The 26,238-nt window shown below is 44.1% G+C and overlaps 1 protein-coding gene across 4 annotated transcripts in view; it reads right to left on the reverse strand.

Annotated features, from left to right (window-relative positions):
* Window positions 1-26,238, reverse strand: part of HSF2BP (heat shock transcription factor 2 binding protein) — a 200,600-nt gene that overhangs the window by 106,951 nt on the left and 67,411 nt on the right. For all 4 annotated transcript variants that reach the window (XM_071214990.1, XM_012518311.4, XM_058296303.1 and 1 more), the window contains exon 7: window positions 16,698-16,815. In XM_071214990.1, the coding sequence (XP_071071091.1) occupies window positions 16,698-16,815 (118 nt within the window). The remainder of the gene's footprint in view (window positions 1-16,697; window positions 16,816-26,238) is intronic.

Here is a 26,238-nt window from a genome sequence, read left to right on the forward strand (position 1 = left end):
ATGGACACAGAGAGCAAACAGCGAGCGCAGGCAGTAAGTGGGGGAGGAATAAATAAAAATAAATCTTTAAAAAAAAACAGCATTTACTGAGCCCCTTCTAGGGCGTGGGCCTTGGGAATACAGAGTTGAAGAAGCACAGCCAGCGCCATCCAGGTGCCCACTGGGTGGGTGAGAGAAAGCAGTGACCGGTCAGATCCCACAGGATGGGTGCTCTTACAGTTTCCTCTTCAAGCTTATTTCCCTAAGGTAGTTCTATAAATTAATAAGTAAAGTTGCCAGTGTCTTAATAAAGTTTCATGGAAACTTTTCTGGAATCATCTTCAAAAACTGCACTCTGAGTTCTGCCTGTCCTAGGAAATTTCTCTCTTTGAAAGACAGGAGTTTGCAGGACAAATTAGCCTGCTAATCCCGACAATGATGATGAATCACTCACGAATGATTAGACTGTAGATGAAGCCAAAGTCATTCAGGGACAAGTCTGTTCAATAAAGAGGTGATAAAGTTTAATAATGCCAGTCTGCCTCACAAAGTATTAACTGGTTTTCCTGCAGAGCTCACTAATTGGTTCTGCAATCAATTGAACTGGGGACCTGGGACAATTTCTTGAACAGGAACTTTCACTGCTAAATCCTAATGATGACAACTAGTGCAGTCCTCCAAGTCAAGGACAAATCAATAGTAACCTCAAGGAGCAGGTCCCAAGTATACCCCAAAGTCGAGAGTCATCTCTGTGAGTCCCCGCCCACAGCAACATGCCTGGACTACAGACAGACACGCTGCTCCCTCTTCCTGCCCCACCTGAGCACGCCCGCCACGCACAGTGAAGTGCCTCGTGTCTACACACAGGGCAAGCACGGTCCCCTCACGGAGATGCACCCAACGCCACCTCAGGAGAGCGTCGTGCTGAGAACCATCTAGTTGTTCAGAGCCGTGTAAGCCTCCCTGCAGCCTTCTCTGCTTAAAGAGCCACCTGTGACTCCGGGCTCCAACCCCCCATGCACTGACACCTCCAGCTGGTCTGACCCCAACACTGGCCTATCCATTGACCCTAGGGAGCATTAGAACAAGAGGTTACAAGAGCTCTCATGGCCTGCTCACTAAGGAATGGTAAAATCATAACAAAGCACAGGCAATAAGGAAAAGGAAAGGGAAAAGGAAACCTGGCCCCAATGAGAAACTTAAGTACAAAAAAAAGGAAAAAAAAACAAGGCTGGAAGTAACTCTTGAACGTGATCTCCAGTGTGAAACATAAACTTTGAATGTCTAGTTCTTACAAGTGTCAAGGAGAAGGAAAATACCCATGTCACGTGACAGCAACCGCGAAAAACCAGCCACACGGGGAGCCACACCCTTGGGCGGCCACACCCACTCTGCCAGGTGGGCACTACCTGCTTGCTGCCAGCACAAGGTCAGAGTGTGGCTGTTCCAGCCACAGTCCAGGACCTGCCTGTGCCAGCATGCACGTGCAGCTGGGTGGTGAGTGGCCAGAGGGGAGGCGACGGGTGAGCGGTGTGCCAGTGGAGATTTCCAGATGCCTGAGTAGAGATGCATGGAGAGAGGAGACAGGGCCCAGCAGCATGTCTGTGCTGCTGGGAGCCCAGCCCAGGGCTGGCCTGCACTGTATGTGATTCTGTCACACGGTCACGTGCAGCAGACACCAGGTAACAGCAAGCGCTGGCTGTGCAGGTGAGGGGCACCTCCTAGCAGCCTGGATGCTGACGCCACTTTGGGGAACAGCCTGCTGGCAGCACAGAGCACCATGAGGGCCACGCCAGGGTCCATGGGGGGTCTGGCTGTCAGCAGCTGAATGTATCTAGATTTGGAGAAATAAAAAGAAGGGCTTCCAAAACATAGCAGAAACTGCACTGGCCAGAAATTCTATGAGGTAACAGGCCATGATACTGAAAGAACTCAGAGAAGCAGAGTCACAGCAAGGTCCCAGTAGAATATGGGTGCTGACCGCCAAAAAGATGGCACCGGGCACCAAAGAGAATTAAGTCTGTTTAAGACCACTGACCCACAGAGCCCATGAGGGTCTCCAGGAGAAGCAAAAGGAGCAGTGCACGTTAGCCTGACCTCCATTGCGGGAAAGTGTGTCATGTCCTAGTAAATCCAAGGCCACCCAAACTCTAGCCAAGCTGGCAAACAGTCTGCAGTAGACCCCAGTGCCCTGCTGAAGGGCTCTCACAGCACAACTAAGAGAGAGGGCAGAACAAGGAGCCAGGTGAGAGGGAAAACGTGAAAGTATATGGATGTGGGAAGTTGCCTCTGGCACTGGTGTTGTATTGGCCATCTTGTTACTAAGCGCTATTTTTAGATACTTACCTGGTTAAGTTTCCGTTTCCCCACCCTGGCTAAAGTAACTGAGTTTCTATTCTCACGCCTCTCCCCCCGGGCTCCGATTGGGCACTCCCTAAAGAGCGGGAAAGTCTTTCCTGCCTTGCGCATCCGCAGAAGGTTGTTTTGAAACGTCCGTGAAAAGACTTCGTGACGTGGACCAATCAGATCTGTGGCGCGAAACCTCATTCATTCCTACTATAAATACCCCTGATTGACCCTCAAGAAACGAGACTTGATCAGAATCCTGTCTTGTTTCCATTCTTTGTGTCTCTTGTCCCTTTCATTCCCGCTCCCTCCCTCAGGTCTTGGTTCGACTGATCCGCAGGTTGGGTCACATGAAAGCAAGAAGCACTAAATGAGCAAAATCCCAGAGGACAGCTAATCCAAAGCAGAAGGGATGGAGTGTTCACACAAAAAGAAAAAAATCCCCAAAGGCCACATGTTCTCCTGACTCTGGGAGGAGCAAGTGAGGGTGGGCGTGGCTGTCGAGAAGCGCGCTGATGCCTGTGAGGAAACGCAGCACTCCAGGCTCAGCCCTCTGGCAGCAGGCAGGCAAGCCCCAGCTGGGCCTCCAGTCTGCAGGGAGCAGGAAGAGGAGCTCAGTGGTCAGGGCTACAAGGAGGGGGCTGTGCATCTCACTGACCACTGTGGAAACAAATGCAGGAAGGGAATGAGGACACAGAAAAGCATGTCAGGGCTGCTCAGGACCAGGGCAGGAGGAAGCCGGGGGCTTGGTGCCTTTGGTAACTCTCCCCCCAGGCCTCAGTGAGCAGCAGCCTCCCCCAAGAAAGAAAAGGCAGAGGGCCACACTGGTCCAGGTTTGGCAGCATTGGGAAATGGGGATCAGGGGGCCCAGGCTGCTGGCGTGACCCACCGTGGGGTCCTGGTGAGCTCATAAGGAAGGGGAAGCCAGGAAGCGAGCAGTGGCATAATTAGGGGGAAAGAGAAGTCTGGGGGGCTGGAGGTCTCAGCAAGTTTAAAGGGGTAATGGTGAGAAAGAGGGAGTAAGAACGGTATGGTCTGAGAGGTGGGATGGTGTCTACGACTTCGAGGCTGAACAAGCTACGACAACAAAGCCCAGGACAGGGCTCCAAGAGGGGCTGCGGCTCGAGTGACCAGGGCACGAACCTCTGAGCAGAGGAAGGCCAGCAGCCCTGCAAGTCCTGCTGAGTGGGTCATTCCCCAAGGTCTTCACGGCACCCCAGACAACGGACATGGGCGAGAGAACACGACAAGTCTGCACTTGGGGAGCAGGGGTCAGTAAGCAATAGCACTGAGAGTCGGGGACGGGGACATAATGGGTTTTAGGGATTCTGAAATGAGGTGGAAGAGAAACCAGTCTCAAAAACCAGGCAGGAGGAGAAGGCAAACTCCCCTATCCCTGGGCCTGAGCCCCAAGCTGCTGAAAAGGAGCACTGCCTCTGATCGTGATGGAGACGGAAGCCCAGTCCCAGAGAGACAGGCTGCTCCTGGACGTGGAGAGGCCCTGAGGACGGGGCAGCTCATTCAGAAGACAAGGCAGGCCTGGTTCCAGAGGCCTCCAGGCTGCGAGAGGTTACCGAAAAGAGCTGTGAGGTGGAGCAGAGAAGAGACCCGGGGCATGCAGGAGAAGGCAGATCAAGGCGACAGGGAGGGGAGGGGAGGCACAGGCCGGCCTCCCCACTGGTGCCAGAGGCTAGAGCTGCACACAGCCTCGGCACCAGGTCTCCTGGAAGACTGCCAAGAAAGCAAGCCAAGGACCCCGAGGCAATTCCCCGGGGTGTGACAGTGGCTCAGCTGAACCCTGCAGGCTCACCTCCCACGGCACCCCTGCACTCCACAGAGTGGGAGGCAAAGAGCCCAGGTCCCCGACAGCCCACACAGGCCTTGGCACTTGATGAGGAGCTCGCTGAACCCGGAAACACTAGCCTTGTACAGACATGGACGCAGGAGATAATGGATTCATGTCCAGAGCACATAAAGAACGACAGCAAGTGGTTAAGAAACAGACAGCCACAACGGGCAGTGGACAGTAGGTCGACCTCACAGACCACCAGAGAAACACAAGTGAAAACACAACACTTTCCCCCCAAGCAAGGAGGGAAAACTTAAACGTCTCCTAGTGAAGAGCTGAGGACAGGTGGGGAGCCCCAAACGCTGAGGCCGCCCAGGTGCAGTGTCCACTCTCAGGACCTATCTGGCAGACTCTTGGAGAGCTGGAAACACACACACACCCGACTCCTCAAATACTGCATTTCTAGTGAGAAGCCTACAGGAACCCCACACTGGTCAGCAAGAAGAGATGTGCCAAGCATGTTCACTGCAACATATTTCTACAAGAAAAATAGACAACCACCTAAATGCCCATCAGTCACATCTTTTTTGATGTGAGATAGTTAAGAGGAATTAACTAGATCCATAACAATTTGTAAAAAACGCATGCAAAATGAGACGTTATTTACACATATTGCTCATGTGCATGTAATTGTTAGTAAAAAGCATCAAAAGCAGACTGGAGAATGGCTCTGCAGTTCAGTGCCCTGCCAGTGGGGCCTACTTTGGAATTTGTGCTCCCGAATGTGATGGAGTTGGATTCAGGTGTGACCTCTCTACACACACCTCTTCTGTCACTTTTACTGAACTGTGGTTGGCACTGGGGTTGGTGTATGCTCAGGAGACTTCAATCTCTGGGCTGTCCATGTGCCAGCTGGGCCCTGAGCTTCAGCAGAGTTGCAACTCCTACTCTCTGGTTCATTGGGCTTACCCAGGTCAGCTGATGGGGAGGTGAGGATGGCCAACCACCACACCAGGGAACCGAGAGTCTATAACTGCAAGCAGGAAAATCCCATCCAAGAGCCACGTGGGATCTAAGCCCCCTCTTGATTTAGAGGTGGAATGGACATCACCATCCCAGGGTCCTCAGGAGGGAGGAATAAAATATGGATTAGAATGGATTTACTGGTATTCTACAATAGAATTATTGTGACTCTAGCAATGGAAGAAATTATATCATTGATGTGGAGACAGTGGCCACAGGAATTGCTGAAGGCAGGGAGAGCAAAAGAGAGGTGTGATATGGGGCATTTTCGGGACTTGGAATTGTCCTGAATGATACTGCAGGGACAGATGCAGGACATTATATATACTGCCATAAACCCACTGAATGGAATGGATATGTAAACTATAATCTATACTGTGGAGCAGTGCTCCAAAATGTGTTTATCAAATGCAATGAATGTACCACACTAATGAAAGAAGTTGTTGATGTGGGAGGAGCAGGGGGTTTGTGGGGGGGGGTATACGGGAACCTCTTATATTTTTTAATGTAACATTCTGTGTGATCTATGTATCTTCAAAAAAAGAAAGATAAAAAATTAAATTTAATTTAAATTTAAATTTAAAAAAGCAGACTGGAGAATCCGGTTCCAGAAAAGATGGGGTGATGCCGCTTCGAAACCTGGACGATGCCCGAGGCAGCTGGTGAGGGCCCTGAGAAGCACCCCACCGCAGGAGGGCCGAGTTCCAAGTTCACCACCTTTTCCCTCCAGCGCCCTGGCCTGGCCCCAAGGCAGAGTGGGCACTGGCACGGCGAGGAGTGGGCAAGGGGTCCCCAGGAGCGACTGCAGTGGCAGCGGCAGCCCCAGGAGGTGGCGCCCCCGAGGTCTCTGTGGGCTGTGGTCCTCTCAGCTGCGGCTGCTCGGCCCCAGGGGGTGGAGGCCTAGGGAACCAGAAGGTCACAGGGCATTGGGGAGGGTCAAGAGCTCAGGAACGTGACCCCAAGAGCGGTTAGTAAACTCCGGGCCTCATCCCAGAACACATTTGGGTCAGATCTGAAAACAAACCAAAGACTCTGGGAACTGCACAAGGACGCCGAGTATCATCCAGGTGTCAGACAAGTGGCACTTGTGAGGGATGGATCCAAATAGCAAAGGCTTCTGGAAATTGGGCTGGCACTGACACCACAAACAGAGAGGGCTGGACAGAACTGCCATCTGAACCCACTCAGGTTGACTGCCTGCTCCAACAAAAATATCAGTGTTTTCTAGAAGATTTAAACCTATAACACAATATTCAAAATGTCCAGGATCAATCCATAATTACTCAGCATACAAAAAAAGAAAAACTTCAACCTACATGGGAATAGATAACCACAAGATGCCAAAGCCAAGATGACACAGATGGTATAAGTATCTGACAAAGACTTTAAAGCAACTATTATAGTAGTCCAAAAAGTAAAAAGCAAACTCTCTTGAAATGGATGGTATGGTAGCCAGATTCCTAAAATGGACCCTAAGATTTCCTGCCCTAATCCCCAGGACTGTCAATATGAGGTATCATGCCCAGAGTACCTTACGTTACGTGGCAAAAGGGAGTCTGCAGGCGTACCTGAGGTCACCAGCCAGCAAGGTGATGAGGCAGGACCCTGTCAAAGCCAAGTGCTTCCTCTGGCTGGTAACAGAAGCAGGAGCCTGAACATTCAAGCTGGAGGACAACTCTCTGAGCAGGCACTGGACTGAAGCCAGAGTGGACCATGTGACAAACAAGTGCAAGTGACCCTGGCTGGCGGCCGGCAAGGAGACCAGAACCTCAGTTCTACAAACTAAGGAACTGGATTCTGAGAGCAACCTAAAAGCACCTGGAAGCAGATTCTTCCCAGGATCTCTAGATAAAAGCCCAAACCCAGCTAACACCTTGATTCTGGCCTTGTGAGACCCTGAACTAGAGAATCCAGCAAAGCTCGCCAGGACCTCTGACCTTCCACACTGAGAGGCAACGGTTAGGGTTTCAAGCTAATAAGTTTGTGGTAGTTTGTTACACAGCAATAGAGAACAAAGAGAAGTTCGTACCTGAGTGGGATGTTGCTATAACAAATACCTAGAATGTGGAAGAGGCTTTGGAATCAGGCAATGGGCAGAGGCTGGAAGAACTGGGAGAAGCACAATGGAGGAAACCTACACTGCCTTAAACCTACTGTTGGTCGATCTCTTGACGTTAAACACACTTAATGTTAAAGAAAGTGAGTCTGGGAAACGGACTTGGCCCAGTGGTTAGGGCGTCCGTCTACCACATGGGAGGTCCGCGGTTCAAGGCCCGGGCCTCCTTGACCCGTGTGGAGCTGGCCCATGCGCAGCACTGATGCGTGCAAGGTGTGCCGTGCCACGCACCCCGCGTAGGGGAGCCCCACGCGCAAGGAGTGCGCCCATAAGGAGAGCCGCCCAGCACGAAAGAAAGTGCAGCCTGCCCAGGAATGGCGCCGCCCACACTTCCCGTGCCGCTGACGACAACAGAAGCGGACAGAGAAACAAGACGCAGCAAATAGACATAGAGAACAGACAACCGGGGGAGGGGGGGGGAAATTAAATAAATAAATCTTAAAAAAAAATAAAAAGTGAGGAGCATTACAGAGAAATCCTAGGTTAGCTCAGAAAAGGTTTAAATCACCATGAACAGACAGAGTAGAACTCAGAAGGCAGTGAGAAACGTTAGTGGAGACAGGAAGGGAGGCCTTGGTGTGTCATGGAGAGGATGCTTGCTAGCAAGTGTGTTCTGCAGATATGTGGAAAACAAAACTTGAAAGCAATGAACTTGGAGATTCCCAAACAACATGTGGAAGGGGCTGCCTGGCAAATTCTCAGCTGTTCCAGTTGCAAAAGATGCCCTAATTCAGGACTGGCCGCCTCAGCACGCAGAGGGCCAAGGCTGAGTGTGGCCGTGGCTGGGCACCTTTGGCCGAAGTCTTGCAAGATCAGATGGTCAGCATGTAAGTCAAAGAAGACTAAGGGTGTGCCTCAAAGTCATTTCCCATCAAGAGAGAGAGCCCTATGAAGCTGAAGTGGGTTGTCCCTCAGCCATCTCAACAGAAATCAAAACATAAAAGAGATTTGGCTTCTCTGGAGTGGAGTGAATCCTTGTGATTTCAACAGGGGACCCAGAGTTCTCAAGAAAATTACATTGGCCAAAACACTGCCAGCCTCTGGCATTCAGGCTTGTCACCCACTCCAGTTGCATCAGCCAATTCCTATAATAAATTTCTTAATATTTAAATATATACATACATGTAAATATATCCTGCTGTTCATTTTCTCTGGAGAACCCTAATACAGATTTTGGTAACAGAAGTGGTACTCAAGAAATAGAATCTTGAGGATAATATTTCTGAGTTGGTTTGGGGAATTGGTTCTCTCACTTGATTAGATTAAAAGGCACTGACTCAATTTCCAATGATTCAGATGCACTGATAGTCCATGACATTAAATGGCAACTTGAATACACAAAATACCACTATTGGTTACTGTTCCTCCAGTGCTTATTAAGAGACAAGGATATGAGTGACAGTGTATTTGACACCCTAAGAAATTTTGTAGAGTTAAATAATGTTGCCTGGTTCTTCCTAAATATGCTGGATACAGTTGTTTAAAAAAAAATTTTTTTTTAAAGAAGGGGGGATGAGCTAAAGGCTTCAAATTCCCAATTCAAGCACCACATGAAGGACATGAAAGTTTCTATGTGTGCTCTGAAAGAAACTCTTTATTTCTTGTAGCCACAGATTTGAGATTTCTAAAACCCAGAGTCTCACTGTGAGCGTGGGTGAATTACAATGCACGCTGAATTCTCAGCCTTGCTGAGTGCATTGTCTGGACTGAACAGGATCCTGAAAATTGGAATGGGGACATAAGGACTGGTAATGATGATGGTGGGACATGAAACCGGATTCTGCTGAGTCCTTCCCAGATAAATCTGTCTTCGTCTGCCCAGAAGAAACAACCAACCCATTGTTACCTAAAGAGATTAACCCTGCTGTGCCTGATAAACTTATAACCACCTCCCCTGAGGAAACAGCCCTCACACCTCTGTCTGAAGAGGTTAATGCTATTTAGCCAGATGAAACTGCAATGGAACACTTGGAGAGAGTTGGCTGAATCTTCTCATACTGCACCCCCACCACCTCTCTTTTCTTCCATAACTATAAATAGACTGAAGTCCCAACAGGCCCCAAAAGGTGAGGTACAATTGGATCAGGCTGAAATGATTGATATGGGTGCATAAGGAGAGACTCTGGATTCAATGCTGTAGTTCAAGGGGCTAGAAAAGGCTCTAATGGTTTGTTCGGGTGGCTGGCTGAAACACAGGTCACAAGACGGCCAACATGACCTGAGCGTGAAAATGCATTAGCTCCCTGGTACTCTGTAAATGAGGGGACCCAAAGGTTTAGAAAGATTGGCCGTTAGCATGCATCTATCATGTAAGAACGGCTCAGCCAGGCCAAGAATGTCCAGAGGACAAACCAATCACCAGGACTATGAGGAACATATCAGAAAGACTAAGTCCATCATCCCTGAAGAGCTCTATGGCTGCTCTTCTCTGTAGGTCAGCTATTACTTTGGTAACTTCATTGAACTTAGATCCTTAAACACAATGGGGATGCCAATCCTCAGTTGGCAGAAGCCAAAATTACAGCATTTAATCAACAAAGACAAAGTGGGCATAGCTACGGTAAGGGACAGCACACTAAAAGATGTAATCAGAGAAGTCCAACTTTAGAGACCTATGGCATTGGCTAGAAGATCATGGAGTACCTAGAAGTAAAACAGACAGGCAGTCTGCTAAACTCTTTAACTGATCTATATGAGCAGAGGATTCTAGGTCAAGTGAACAAAAGTCTAACTTGAATCACAAAAACAGAAAGGCATGGTCCCTTAATCAATGCTCAAACATAAGGTAGTTTACAGACCCAGAGCCCCTTTAATGAAAGGAAGGATGGGTTCTTTTGGTTTCAGAAGAACCCTACTATACTGCTAAAAGTTTATACTATTAATCTTCCTCCCAGCCTTCCCCAAAGGGACCTACAACATTTATCAGGGTGATTGTGCCCTGGGGAAAAGGAAATAATCAGATATTTCTGGGATTATGAGACACTGGTTTTGAACTGAAATCAATACTACCATGAACACTTGAAGGATTCAGGTTTGATTCAGATGTGGTGATTTCTACCACATCTCCATTCAACCCTTCTATTTGGTCTGTGCAGAAAACAGATGGATCTTGGAAGATGACAGCGGATTATCATAAACTTAACCAGTTGGTAACTCCAAATGCTGCTTCTGTTTCAGAAGTGGTAACACTGAGCAAATCAGCAAATCCCCTAGACCCTGGTAAATAGCTTTAGAGCTGGCAAAGGCTTTTTTCTCAATACCAGTTAGTAAAGCCCACCAGAAGCAGTTTGCTTTCAGATGGCAAGGTCAGCAGTATACTTCACTGTCCGGCCAAACTCCCCAGGCCTAAGTCATAATCTAGTCTGCATGAACATTGTTCACCTTTCCCTACCACGAAACATCACACTGGCCCATTACATTGATGACATTATGCTGACTGGACCAAGTAAGCAAGAAGTAGCAACTACCCCAGACTTATTGGTAAGGCATCTGAGTGTTAGAGGATGGGATATAAATACAACAAAAATGAAGGGGACTTCCACTTCAGTGAACTTTCTAGGTGTCCAGTGACATGGGGCACATCACGATATCCCTTCTAAGATGAAGGATAAGGTGTTGTGCCTGACCTGTACTATAGCCAAAAAAATGAAGCACAATGCCTAGTTGGCCTCTTTATATATTGGAGGCAACATATTCTTCATATGGGTGTGCTACTCCAGCCCATTTACCAAGTGACACAAAAAGCTGCAGTTATAAGTGGGGACCAGAATAAGAGGAGGCTCTGCAACAGGTCCAGGCTCCCTGGGCCATACCATCTAACAGATCTGATGGTGCTGGAAGTGTCAGTGGCAAGTAAAGATATCATCTGGAGCTACTGGCAAGCCCTTACAGAAGATCACAGTGCAGACCCTTGGGATTTTGGAGCAAACCCTTGCCATCCTCTGAAGATAAATACAAAGCTTTTGGTCTATTGGGCCTTGTATAGACTAAATGCTTAACCATGGGCCATCAACATTATCATGATACCCGAGTTGCCTATCATGAACTGGGTGTCATCTGACCCAGCAAGCCATAAAGTTGGGCGTGCACAGCAGCACTCCAGCATAAAGAAGAAGTGGTATATACAAGATAGGACTCAAGCAGGCCCAGAAGGCACAAGTAAGTTACAGGAGGAAGTGGCCCAAATGCTCACAGCCTCACCCCTGCCATGTTACCTTCTCTTTCCCAGCCCACAGCAATGGCCTCTTGGGGAGTTCCCTACAATCAAATGACTGAGAAAGAGGAAACTTGGGCCAAGTTTACAGACAGTTCTGAATAAAATACGAAACCATCTGAAAGTAGATAGCTGCTGCACAAAGCCCCTTTCTGAACCATCCCTTAAGGACAGTTGTGGATGGAAATCCTCCCAGCAGGCAGAACTCTGAGCAGTGCACCTGATGATTCATTCTGCCTAGAAGGAGACATGGCTGTGGCCAATGGTTTGGCTTGATGGTCAGGACTTGGAAGGAACATGATTAGAAAACTAGTGACAAAGAGTTCTTAGCGATAGGTAGGTGGCTAGACCTTCTGAATGGGTGAAAAACATGAAGATATTTGTGTCCCATGTGAATTTTCACTAAAGGGTGACTTCAACAGAAAAGGAGTTTAATAATCAGTGGATAGGATGACAAGTTCTGTGGATATCAGCGGGCATCCTTCCTCAATCCTCCTGTCATTGCACAATGGGCTCATGAAGAAAGGTAGCCACGGTGGTAAGGATGGAGGTTACACATGCGTACAACAAATTGGACTTCCACTCACTGAGGCTGACTGGACTACAGCTACTGCTGAATACCCAATCTGCCAGCAGCAGAGACTAACACTGAGGCACCATTCACTGAGGTGATCAGCCTGTCACCTGGTGGCAGGTTGATTACACTGGACACTTCCATTATGGAAAGGGCAGCAGTGTGTTCTTATTGGAAGAGGCACATTGTTTGCCTTCCCTGAAAGCAACACTTCTCCCAAAACTACCATCCATGGACTTACAGAGTGCCTGATTCACTGTCATGGTATTCCACACAGCATTGCTTCTGATTAAGAAAGCCACTTCACAGCAAATAAAGTATGGGAATGAGCACATGTTCATGGAATTCACTGGATCTTACCACATTCCCCCATTATCCAATAGCAGCTGAACTGACAAAGTGGTGGAGGCCTGTTGAAGACTCCATTACAGCACCAACTGGATGGAAATACCTTGCAGGGCTGGAGCAATGATCTCCAGAAGGTTGTAGACGTTCTAAATCAGCATCCACTCTATCGTACATTTCTCCCATAGCCAGGATTCATGACTCCAGGAATCAAGGGGTGGAAATGGGAGCAGCACTACTCACTATTACCTCTACTGATCCACTAGAAAAAAATTTGCTCCCTGTCCCCAAGACCTTAAATTCTGGTGGTGTCTACAGGTCTTAGTTCTAAAAGGAAGAGTACTTCTACCAGGAGACACAACAGTCCCATTGAACTGGAAATTAAGACTGCCACCTGGCCACTTTGGGCTCCTCATGCCTCTGAATCAACAGTCAAAAAAGGGATTAACTGTACTGGCTAGGGTGACTGATCCTGACTATCGAGGGAAAATAGGACTGCACGTACACAATAGAGGTTAAAAAGAGTTTGCCTGAATACAGGAGATACCCTAGGTCATCTCTTAATACTACCATACCCTTTGATTAAAGTCAATGGAAAACTGCAACAACCCCATGCAGGCAGAACTAACAATGGCCCAGAAACTTCAGGAATGAAGGTTTGCATCACACCAGACAAAGAACCACGACCAGCTGAGGTACTCGCTGAGGGTAAAGCATAATATGTAATGAGTAGTACAAAAGGGTAGTTATAAATACAAGCTACGGCCACGTGACCAATTGTGGAAACGAGGACTGTAATGGCTATAAGTATTTTCCCTTGTTTTATTATGGATATTTTTCCTTATGGTGACATGGACATGTTTGTACATATATATAAAGCAAATATTTTGGTTTTCTTCCCTATCTTATCCCCTTATCAAATAACATAATTTGTATTTAAGTCACAGTGTTAAGTTACAGGATATCAAGTTTAAGAATGAGTATTACCCAGGGATTTATATCCTCTTTTGAGGAAAAGGTTAGTGCATTTCTGGTTGTATACAGGACAGCTGAATCATTTTATGCAAAAGTGTGACTACTATTGTTTTTATTCGGAGAATAAGCACAGTTTAAGTAGATGTATATGGGTGCCAAATTGACAAAGGGTGGACTGTAATGGGTTCAGTTCATGTGTCAACTTGGCTAGGGTATGGTGTCTAGTTGTTTGATCAAGCAAGCACTAGCCTGATAGTCTCTGTGAGGTTATTTCCTGGATTTAAATCATCAGTCAGCTGACTGTATCTATGCTGATTATATCTACAATCTCCTAAGGAGATTGCCTTCAGCAAGGAGAGAAGTCTCCTCCTATCAGCTAAGGGCCTTATAAGGAGAACTGATGATTTCAGCCATCAGTAAGAACTTCCATTTCTACCTCAGGCAGCCAGCTTCTCCTGGGGAAGTCGTCCAAACCTCATCAGAGTTCCCAACTTGCAGCCTGTCCCACAGAATCTGGACTTGCCAATCCCCACAGTCATGAGTGTCAGTTCCTATAATAAATCTCTTAATATTTACATATAAATGCATATACATACACACACACACACATACACACACAAGACATCCAGCCAGTTCTACATCTCTGAAGAACCCTGGCTGACACACAAACCCAAGCATATTAATAATTACAGTAAATGTAAACAGTCTAAATATACCAAATAAAAACCTGTTTGGCAGAATGTAGCTAAAAAATATGACCCTACTATATGTTGCCTACAAGAAACTCACTTCATACATAATGATACATGTAGGTTAAAAGTAAAGAGATGGACAAGTATATGCCATGCAAACATTAATCAAAATCAAACTGGAATGGTTTTATTAATATCAAAGTAGACTTCAAAGCAAAGAAAATTATGAGGGATAAAGAGGGTTATTTCACAATGGTAAGGAAGTCAATCCAACAGGATAGCATCACAATCCTACATGTGTATAAACCTAACAGCAGAACTTCAAAGTCCATGAAGTAGAAACTGATAGAACTCAAAAAAAAAACAAAAAAAAGTAGAGAAGCCACAATTATACTTGGAGATCTCAACATGCCTCTCAGTAATCAACAGAACAAGCAGAAATCAGCAAGAGTATAGAAGAACTAAAAAGTAGTACAAACCAACTTGACCCAACTGGTACTTACAGAACACTCTACCCACCAACACGAGAATATACGTTCCTGCCAATTGCACAAGGAACACTGACCATGCTAGACCTTGTTCTGGGCCATTTAAAAAAACTCAACAAATGCAAAAGAATTCAAAGTATGTTCTGTGATCACAATGAAATTAAATTAGAAATCAATAAGAGAAAGATATCTGGAAAATCCCAAACATTTGGAAATCAAATAAACTCCTAATTAATTCAGAAGTCAAAAAGGGAATCTACAGGAAAATTAGAAAATATTTTGAACTAAATGAAAATGAAAATACAATATATCAAAATTTGTGGGATGAAACTAAAGTAATGCTTAAAGAAAAACTATAGCATTTAATTTCAACATTTATAATTTAAAAAAGGAAGGTCTCAAATCAATGACATTAGCTTACACCTTAAGAAACTATTAAGAAAGGAACAAATTAGACCCAAAGAGGGCAGAAGGAAGGTTAAAAGATTAGGGCAGAAATCAGTGAAACTAGAAACAGAAAAATAATAGAAAAAAAATCAATAAAACCAAACCTAGTTCCATGAAATGATAAATGTGGCAGTTTGAAATTATTTTATGAATCCCAAAAAGAGAAAGATTGTTTGTGTGCTGGTCCACTCCTGTGGGCATGAGACTCTCTTCAACTGGATGCCTCAATGAGGTGTGACTCAGGTTGAGTCTTAGCCCTCTTGCTGGGTCTGATAAAAAACGGAGACAGCGGAAAAGAGAGAGCTCCACCATATCTGATGCTGCCTCATGACAGAAACAAGAGGCAAGGAGCTGAGGTTCCGGGAAGAGATAAGTCATTTGCCCAACAGCTTGCAGCTCAAATTGGGAAGAAAGTGGAACGGACAAGCCTGAGAGAAGAGGCCTAGTAAGAGAAAAGCCCTATGCCTGGCTGCCCTCCGCTGAACTCAGGGAGACGTACACCCAGAGGGAGGGCAGAGGCCAGGCAGAGACCACCGCCATCTTGCTTCAACACGTGGCAGATGACCTGAGTGGGAAAGTACCTCTTATGGTGCTTTGAGTTGGACTTTTCATGGCCTTGGGAACTGTGGGCTTTTACCCAAAATAAATGCCCTTTATAAAAGTCAAAACATTTCTGGTATTTTGCATAGGCAGCCCCTTGGCAAACTAATATAATCTTAAAAATTGTTAAACCTCCAACAAGACTGTACCTACCCTAATGGGGCAGTTGGGAGGAGCAAACAATTTAGCACATGCAAAGTGCTAAGAACAGGGCCAGGCACATGGCATGTGCTCGGAGGTGTTTGGCTCTGTCGACAATGATGACAACAACCGTTGGACTACCGTGAGCATTTTCAGGTCTCAAACCTGTGCCTCTGCACATGCTGTTCCTGCTGCTGGGAGGACCTGTTGCTACCTTGCACACATGGCTCTCCCATACCTGCCTTCAGGTAACAGAAGCATTCCCTGGTCCTGGTCATCTGGTCCAGTGACCCTCCCTGCGTGCCCACGGCATCCTGTACATGATGCTCTGGTGCACGTATATGAACAAAACTGCTGCAGCCCCAGGACAAACCATCACAACTTTAGCTTCAGTTTCAGATTTTTTTAGTCCAAGTAATGTATGGGGCAGATATCTCACCCATCCTTCATTCTTTAGCTCTAAAACAAAGGGGTGAGGAAAGCGTCAAAAGTGTTTTTGCATACATGGTAGTAAGAATTTTACATTTCAATTTGACCCTTTTGAAGCGGCCATATCAAAAATTAGTGAATAAAAAAGTGCTACTTTACACGGTTCTGTCCTTACTATGAAAGCCATCACACTACGACTGCAGTCATTTATCTGTCCACTTATATAATGTTTTTAATTAAAAAGAACTAAATTTAAGTTCATTTTGAGATCACTCATATAACACTGCAGTGTCACGTGATAGTATGTGGAACTCACTGATAGCTCTAAAACAAGAACATTCCCTCTGTTTATATTATTTTTCTATTAATAAAACAATATGTAATAGACAATGTGTGCCTCAGTTCTCTAGGTAATTAGTAGCTACTTTTTTTTTTTAAACTATTGCCAAATTAACTGAATTTACATGAAAAAGGCCCAATCCACATATTATAGATAACATATAAATAATCACTCATTCTTGAATAAAGTAAACACCATACACTTTGAGTCTGGTACACTGTCCTGGTTTCAAGTCCCCCAGAAGTTGCAATATTGTGTCCAAGAGCACACGGCTTGAATTAACCAAGAACTCACGACCACATGCTATGGCAGCAACATCTGTAACAGAAAGAAAATAACACGTCAAGATCACATCTACAACAGAACCTAGAAAAGTTCGTCCAGTACAGAGGATCTGCTGCTGTTTTTCTACTAACAGACCAATGAAAACAGAAGAGAAGGCAAGGCATTTAACAGTGGTTTTATCCAGCGCTGGCAGCCCAGAAAGACAGACCGCAGAACACGTCACTAAACCTGTAACAGCCCCTGTGATTAGCAAATGTCCCTGCAATGGAACAGAGGACTTTCATTTAAACCTGCATGTAGCCTGACTGGAGCTCTTTAAGTGTACACTGTGCTCCCAGAGTGCGCAGATTAAGCAGCTGCGGTCAGTCTGGTCCAAAAATAAGGTGGATGCTGATAAACACAGCTGGGACCCATGACACTAAAGTCTGCTGTTAATCCTGCTAGCACTTGCTAATGACTTCTAACCAGGATACCAAACTATAATTGTATGAGATCAAATGGGAAAGTATGAAAGTGGATTCTGAAGAAAAACTCTTTCCTAAAGTTTCTGTCCTAATGTGGGTCATCAAGTACCATGTTTTCCTGCTTGAGGCCCAGGAGAATCAGCATGGAGGCCAGGCCAAGTCATTCACTGGCTCCCCAGGGCCCTGCTGTGGCTAAGACCCTGTCACCATCCCAAGGCCCCGGAGGATACACTGGTGCACCTGCTCTAAGAGTACTCTTCAGTTGGCCCTAAAAATAAAGCATGATTCAAAGTGATTAAAGTTCCTAACTAAAATGAGCAGACCAAGGGTGACGAGAAACAGCAGCAGGGGCAGTCTTGACTTTCTCCTGACTTTAATGGAAATGTCACTAATGATTCCCAATTAAATGCGATACCTCATGTGTTCCTGGTAGATATCTTTAGCAGTTTACAGAGTTTTTCTTCTATTTTTAGGTTGCTGAGAATTATCAAGAATGGAGGATGAATTTTATCACCTACTCATTCTGCCTTTGTTACTGGAATCTGACTGAAGAAAAGAAAATTCCCTCTCCACTACTAGATCAAGTTTATGGAATCAGATCCTTTACAGTCCTGTTTGTGTTTACCTGGGCTGTAATGACCAAGAGAGATACACTAAAGTCTCCTAGACTTGATGGCTTGTTTTTCCCATTTCTACTTGTCTTTCCAGCAATTCTGCCTCATAACCTGGCGCTGTGTTATTTGCTACATAATTCCATGAGAGCTATAATTTTATTGAGGATAGTGCCCCTTGTTGATTAAAAAAGAAAAAAAGCACTTCCTTTTATTCAATCACTTTTAATCTGATGACTATTTTTCAGCATATGACACATCCCAGTTTTACGAAAGAGATATTTCAGGAGAAAATGAAGCAAGTAAACATTTGGCATCATAAACACATAGAAAATAATTTTCAAGGTAGCTCTGCAGGGAAAACATGATTTTATTTATACAACTACAGACCCCAGGAGGAAACCCTAAGTTCTAGTTAGGCACCTTGGTAGAACCTGCTTCCTGTGTTCAGACTCTTGAATTGGAGCTGGCCTGTGACTCACTTCTAAGTAACTGAATGCAGTGGGACCGAAGCTGCGGGATTTCCATGGCTAGGTGGGAAGAACCCTGCAGCTTCCCCCACAGGCTCCTGGTGCACTTGCTGTGGAGTCCTGAGTTGCTACATACAAGACCCGACTACCCACAAGCCGCCACAATGGCAAGACCATAGGGAACGACCACGATGGAGAAGCCCTGAGTTGACAGGAGGACAGAGGAGAAGCATCATCCACCGAGACCCTGATGCCGGTGAGCAGAGGCCACTCATCCCCACCAAGCCCTGACAAAACTGCAAATTCGTGAGCAACATCATTGACAACTGGGTCTTTAAGATGAAGTTTTGGGATGGTTTGTTACACAGGAACATCACTAATATATCGCTGAAGAAAAAATAAAATTACAAAGCAAAAAACACATTGTTATCACAACAGGCAACAACGCACAATAGCACTCAACAATTTCAGTGGTATGTGAAGTCTCCTGCCACAATATCCAGCCTTGTCGGAGCAAGTACCAATCCTGCATTTCACTGGATATTGGTAACTAAAGAGCAAACTGCAACGTAAAATAAATGTGACTAAATTCCTTCAAGACAAGGTTGTCAGTCAGTCTGAGCTGTGATGCCTGTGAGTCGATTCAAGGCCTAGAGAAGTGACTTTATTACCCACCACATGCGTGAAGAGGATTGCTGGGTTAATTTTCTATTAAAATGTACCGATTTTTGTAGGTTCATCTTCCATTTAAATTGTTTATAGGTATTTCTAGAGAGTAGCACAGTAATTACATAATTTAAGCAATGTAGCATGTCAATCACATAAACTGAGAAAGATTTACAAAGCTGAGATGGATTATGTCTAATAGTTTTGCTGTCGGTTAGGATAATTTTGCATCATTTTGGCAATAAAAATAATAGAGAGAAGAAGAGATTTATAGATTTATGGACAGAATTGAGAGTCCAGAAGTAAACCACTATACTTACAGTCAATTGATTTTCAACTAAAGATGCCAAGACAATTCAATGGAGAAAGAAAAATCTTTCCAAAACATGGTGCTGGGACAACTGGATATTCACAAGCAAATGAATGGAGTTGGATCCTTAACTAACACCATATATAAAAATTAACTCAAAATAAGTCAAAGACCTAAATGTAGAAGCTAAAACTATAAAACTCAGAAGAAAACACAGGAGTAAATCTTCAAGAGCTTGGGTTAGACAAGGGTTTTGTAGATACCAACAGCACAAGAAACAAAAGGAAAAACATAAACGGGACATCTTCAAAATTAAAAACATCTGCATTTCAAAGACCATCAAGAAATCATTTATCTAATTAAAATATGTTCTATATACAAATCTTTTAACACTCTTACAATTCAATAAGACAAATAGTCTAATTAAAATATGGGCAAAGGACAAAAAGACATTTCTCCAAAGATGACTAATGGCCACATGAAAAGATGCTCAACGTCATCTGTCCTCAAGGAAATGCAAATCAAAACCACAATGATACATTGGATAATGACACATAATGTAACTATGGACGACAGTTAATAGTAATATTGTAATATTTTTGCAGCAAAGGCAAAGAAGATATTATATCAACTCTAGAGACAACTATAGGGAGTATAAGGGGATATGGGATTTTTTCCTTTTGGAGTAATGAAGACATTCTAAAATTGACTGAGGTGATAATAGCACAGCTCTGTGATGAAAATAAGTGCCACTGCGTGTACACTTTGAATGGATTGTACAAAACATGAGACTGTATAACACAAGGAATCCAGAGGTGGAAGATGGACTGTGGTTAATAGGACAAATATGAGAACTTTTTTTTTCATGAATAATAACAACTGTATAATACTAACATAGGGTGTTAATAATCTGGTGGGTTGGGGGGAAAATACCAAATGTAAGATACGGGCTATAGTTAGTAATATTTTGAAGATGGTATTTCATAGTTTGTAACAAATGTTTCACAACAGTGCAAGGTGTTCCTGGTGGAGTGATGTGTGGGAGCCCTGTATGATGATATGCATGTTTGTTTTGTAAGTTTAGAACATTTACTACACACTTATTATTTATGTATGTTCACGTATGAATGATATACTTCAATAAAATTTTATTTTAAAAAAACACAATGAGGTACTACTTCACATCCACCGATTTGGTTATAACAAAAAAGACATACTAAATGTTGTTGAGGCTGCAAACAAATTGGAGCCCTCCTATACCACTGGTGGAAATATAAAATGGTGTAATCACTTTGGAAAACAATCTGGCAGTTCTTCAAGCATTTAAACACAGAGTTACCATATGATCCAGCAATTCTACTCCTACTTATTGAGCCAAGAGAAATGAAATATGTCCACACAAAAACCTGTATGCAAATGTTCATAGCAGCATTTATTTGTAACAGACAAAAAGAGTAAATAACCCAAATGTCCATCCATTGATGAATGGGTGAGCGAAATGTGATCTATCCCTACAAAGGAATACCATTCAGACATAAAAGGCAATGAAGCGGGAAGCGGCTATGGCTCAATCAATTGGGCTCCCATCTAATAGCCTGCGGAGAGCTGGCACAGCAAGATGACACAACAAAGAGAGACAGACACAGAAGAATGCAGAGTGAATGGACACAGCGAGCAAGCCACAAGGAGGGGAAATTAATTAATTGAATTGAATTGAATTTTTTAAAAAAAGCAATGAAGTACTGATACATGCCACACGCTATGTTAAGTGAAAGAAGTCAAACACATTTGACTATATATAGCATGATTCCATTTATACGAAATGTCCAAAAGAGACTGGGGGACAGCAGGATTGGAGGGTGAAGGCTCAGGGGAGTGGGATTTCTTTCTGGGATAATGAAATACTCTAAAATTGATAGTTGTGATGGATGCACAACTCTGTGAATATACTAAAAGCCACTGAACTGTACATTTCAAATGGGTGGATGTACAGTACGTGAATTATATCTCAAAGCTGTTAAAATAAATTAACAATGATGAGGAGGAAGATACATTTTTAACACTTGGGGGACTACTCAGTTCCTACAGCCCTGAACCTGTTTTCTACAAACCTCTCGTAGGCAGCTCTCACAATCCAGTTTTTTCAAGAAATATGAGCAACCCTGTGGATTTCCTTCGATAGCAGTACCACAGTTTTTCTTGCCTGTTGCTTCTTTGCATTGGCCTGGGCTAGCTGCAGCAGGTCTCCTATTACTGCTGAGGGTGGGGACCAAGAGCTTGGGCCATCGCCGTTCAGCAACCTTGTCTCTGGACACTACTCAAGGGAACCCCCTTGCGGGGCTCAGCTCCCAGGTGGAGGAAGTGTCCCAGGTGGAGGACTGCTGACAGAGCTGGGCCCCCGCACTCTGCTGCTTGCTGCTGCTCGTCTGCATGGAAAGGAACCACATCTCTCTTTCACTCGGCCCAGCCCTCAACCTGCAAAACATGCTGCACCACAGCCTCTCCGACTCCCACCCCAGTTTAGATCAGTTTCTATCATGGACTGAGCACAGCCCACTATTAGAACACCCAGTCACAGGGAAAAATAACGGCAAGGAAGGGAACCTGGCCTCACACCCAGCCAGATTCCATTGCCTGCTGTAATCTGTTCATCTCCCAGCCAGAAATTCTTATGTCCTATGGCTTGTCTGTAAGCATAGTTCCTGCCGTTTCAACTTGCTTGAATTTCTCCTTTAACATTATATTGCTCTCTCAGGAAAGAAAGCCTCCCAGTATCTTTTCATTTCTCCCAACCTGTACCAGTTACTCTGGTGTCCTTATCAAAGGAACAATCCTTTCTTCTCTGGACACAACCTCTGCAAAATTTAGTGGATTGAGATTTACTTTGCAAATGGAATTGTGGGATAAAATGTACTGCAAAAGGATTCTCTTTAGAAGTCCCAGAAAATGTTCCTATATACAACCAAGTTAGAACTGATCTGAATATTAATATGCCCATACTGTGTATGAATAAGAATAACCAGAGAATTAACCAGAGTCCCAGAATACCTATGAGAAAAAGAGTCTATGGACATGTAACTGGGCCAAAGGCCAACAGAGTCCACACTGATTCTAAATCTAACTAAGCATCCTCAGTACCTTCTACAGCTAAAGCTAAAGAACAGTTTTGGCCAACTGTGGCCAGTTAAACAGGAAAAGGACTAATAAATTGCTGTACCAATCCCTGCAATCACTTAATGTTTCCTGTTTTATCTTTTTTTTTTTTGAGGTTAAACAATGAGAGTTTATTTGCTCACAGTTTTAAGCCCAGGAACATGTCCACATCAAGGCATCATCAAAGTGATGATTTCTCCCTGGGACTGGGGCATTCTGGGCTGGTTGCCGGAGATCCTTGGCTCCTCTGCCACATAACAAGGCACATGGCAGTGTCTGCTGGTCTCTCTTGTCTCTTTCAGGCTTCTTGCTTCCATGGTTTTCTCTCTCTCTGAATTTCATTCTCTTATAAAGGACTCCAATAAGAGGATTAAGATCCATCCTGATTAGGCTGCACCACACCTTAACTGAAGTATTCTCGGCAAAAGGTCCAACTTACAGGGGGTCCACATCCATAGGAATGGATTAAATTAAAAATACATGTTTTTCTGGAGCATATACAACTTCAAACCACCACAACCCCCATGCCACAATAACTGACAAAGTATTAGCATCCGAAATACATAACACTTAGCAAAGTATATGAAAAAAAATTTCCCTATAGAAAAATGGGGGAGGGGAATACCCAGGAAATAGAAACAGAGTAGAAGCTTGAATGCAAAATAAATTTTAAAACTGTACAATCTCACCAGGGAAATGCAAATTCAAACAATGTTCTATTACTTCACAATTTCCATCTCCACCACCTGCCAAGATACACAAAAATTCAGAAGTCTGACAACAGCAAGTGTTGGCAAGAATATAGAGAAATGGGAACTCTTGTACTCCACTGGAGTAAACTGGTGGAACCACTCTGGGAGGCAGTTTGGCCTTTCCTGGTATAGCTGAGCTGGGAATATCCAGGACCCTGCAGCTCCACTCTGATTCTTACCCAAGTTCTCAGGCGCCATGGGCAAGAATATCTGTTGTGACATTTTTAATGGTAAAGGTGGAAATAATCTATATGTCCATCAACAGGAGAATCGATGCATAATTGTGCTATTTTCACACATTTAAATGGTATGGAAAAGTGAAAAATGAAGGGGTGGTGCATATATCAACATAGTTGGCTCTTACTAACACAATACTGAGACTAAGGGATCCGACAACTAATGCAACATGGAGAACAAGAACATTCAAGAAAAACTAGGGAACTATTAAAATCATTAATTTGCCTGTTTCTCCTTGTAATTTTAATATTTTTATTTAGATACACTGAGGTCATACTATTGAATTCGACCAAGTTTAGAAAATTGTTATATCTCCCTGGTGAATTGTATGTTATCGCTATGTAGTTAGCATCTTTTCTTTAGTAATACTTTATATCTAAAGTCATTAATATAGCCATATTATTAATGTTTAACATTAGTGTTTAACATTAATATAGCCATATTAGATTTTTTTCAGTTAGTTTTTGCTTGGCATATCTTTTTTCATCCTCTTATTTTACTCAATGTCCTTTATGTCATAGGTATGTCTCAAATAAAAAGCATACAGCTTGATTTTGTTGGTAATCTGTTTTTTACAGGCTCTGTCTTTCAACTTGTGCTTTTAGTTCATTTATATTTATTGCATTAATTTTATTAGGAGGTACCAGGGGTTGAACCCAGGACCTCGCACATGGGAAGCAGGAGCCCAACCACTGAGCTACATCCGCTCTCCAATGAGAGTTGGTGTTTTTGTTTGTTTTGTTTTTTAGGAGGTACTGGGAATTAAACCGAGGACCCTGTAAATGGAAAGCAGGGGCTTAACCACTTGAGCTACATCCACTCCCCAAGCTGAATTCTGTACAATAAGAGATTTATGCTCAGGTTTTTTTAGTATCCAATTCTATAAAGCTAGCCCAAATTGACCTGCCTTCACCTGGAAAGATAAACAGTTCACCTAGAGATTTATGTCCCTGGGATTCACTGAAGCTCCATCCTACTTCTTCCAAGTCTTAAGCCAAAATTTTACACATGGAATCCTTGCAGGTTCACTCTGAAACAAAATGTACATAACCTCCTCTTAAATTCCAGTACTCTGGAAAACTGACAATATGTTTAACTAATCACTGAGCTAGCTATAAAAGAGACCCAAAGCTTCTAAGGAGAGAATCCAATTCAACAAAACAATAGATCATTATCCTTACCAGAATTTGTTAACTGAAGGAAGGGTATTGTATTAGTCAGCCAAAGGGGTGCTGATGCAAAAATACCAGAAATCTGTTGACATTTATAAAGGGTATTTCTTTGTGGTAGGAGCTTATAGATACCAGGCCATAAAGCATAAGTTACTTGCCTCACCAAAGTCTATTTTCACATGTTGGAGCAAGATGGCTGCTAACATGAGGCTTCCTGGGTTCCCTTCTTCCAGGGTCTTGCTTCTCTTTCCTCTGTGTGCTTACTTCCCAGTGCTCCAGCTTAAGACTTCAGCATCAAACTACAACATCAAAAAGCCTCCAACTCTGTCCTTTGCCATGCCTGTTATCTGTGAGTTCCCACCACCAAGGGGCGGAGACTCAATGCCCTGCTGACGTGGCCCAATCAAAGCCCTAATCATAACTCAATCACGCCCAGGTACAGACCAGATTACAAACATAATCCAACATCTATTTTTGGAATTCATAACTTATATCAAACTGCTATAGGCATTATCTGAGGAAAAATGACAAGATTATTCAAAATTATCCAACTCCAACCAATGAAAGATAAGAGAATTTCTATGACTAACTGGATTGTGTATATAATGGATATCAAATTTTTCTGAGTTAGCAAAGCCTCTAAACGACTGGACTAAATCAAACATCTAAGAACCAAGCCCAGGGAACACAGAAACCAGAAAGCCTGTCAGAGATCTCAAACTTCCTCCCAACAACCAGCTCTACTCTCCAAGATTATCACAAATCCTTGTTTTTCCTTTGTGTATGAAAGGGTAGTGGTTCTCAACCAGGGGATGATTTTCCCCCAAGAGGATATCTGGTGCTGTCTGGAGACATTTCTGGTTGTCACACTTGGGGATTGCTACTTGTACCTACTGGAAAGCCGCTAAGCTTCCTTCAGTGCACAGAACAGCTCCTACAACAAAGAATCATCTGGCCCAAAATGGGAATAGTGCCAAAAGTGAGAAGTCCTGCTCTCGGGGTGTTAACTCAATGTTGCACACATATCAAAGGCTCAATGCCTGTCCGCCCATTCCTGTCCCCTAGCAAGGACAACCACTGGACACAGAGTCTTCAGGACTTGTACTAGGTTCGCCTTTAAACCTAAAGCACCACGAACACTGCAATTCCTCTGCTAACTGAAAACACCCAACATTTTTCTTCTGGTCAACAAAATGATTATGAAATAATGTTACTTCCTGCTTCTCACATCACAGGCCATGCCACTAATGTAACACTCTCAACCCTACAACTTTATGACGTTTACCTGATGAGGGTGAACCCCTGACTGTGTCTGATGGTTTAAGAAGTGCCCGTGCCCAGACCAGGTCTTGTGGACACACCCTCTCACAGCCTGCCTGAATGATGTCTGTTAAGAAGGGTGACACCAGGCTAGTTATGAAATAACTACTCCAGACTCTCTTTAAAATCCAAAATTTTGGAGAACTTCTGGGACGTTCTGGGAAGAAGTTCTGGAAGAACTTCTGGGAAGATGGCAAATTAGAAAAACACCGGACTCTCTTCTCTCCCAGAAAAATAGCTAGTGGACAGGCAGAAACGGCCTGGAAAAAAGATGTTCTTGGGTTTAGGACACCAGGGGAAG

This window comes from Dasypus novemcinctus, chromosome 4 (genome assembly GCF_030445035.2).
Source record: "Dasypus novemcinctus isolate mDasNov1 chromosome 4, mDasNov1.1.hap2, whole genome shotgun sequence".
NCBI lineage: Eukaryota > Metazoa > Chordata > Mammalia > Cingulata > Dasypodidae > Dasypus > Dasypus novemcinctus.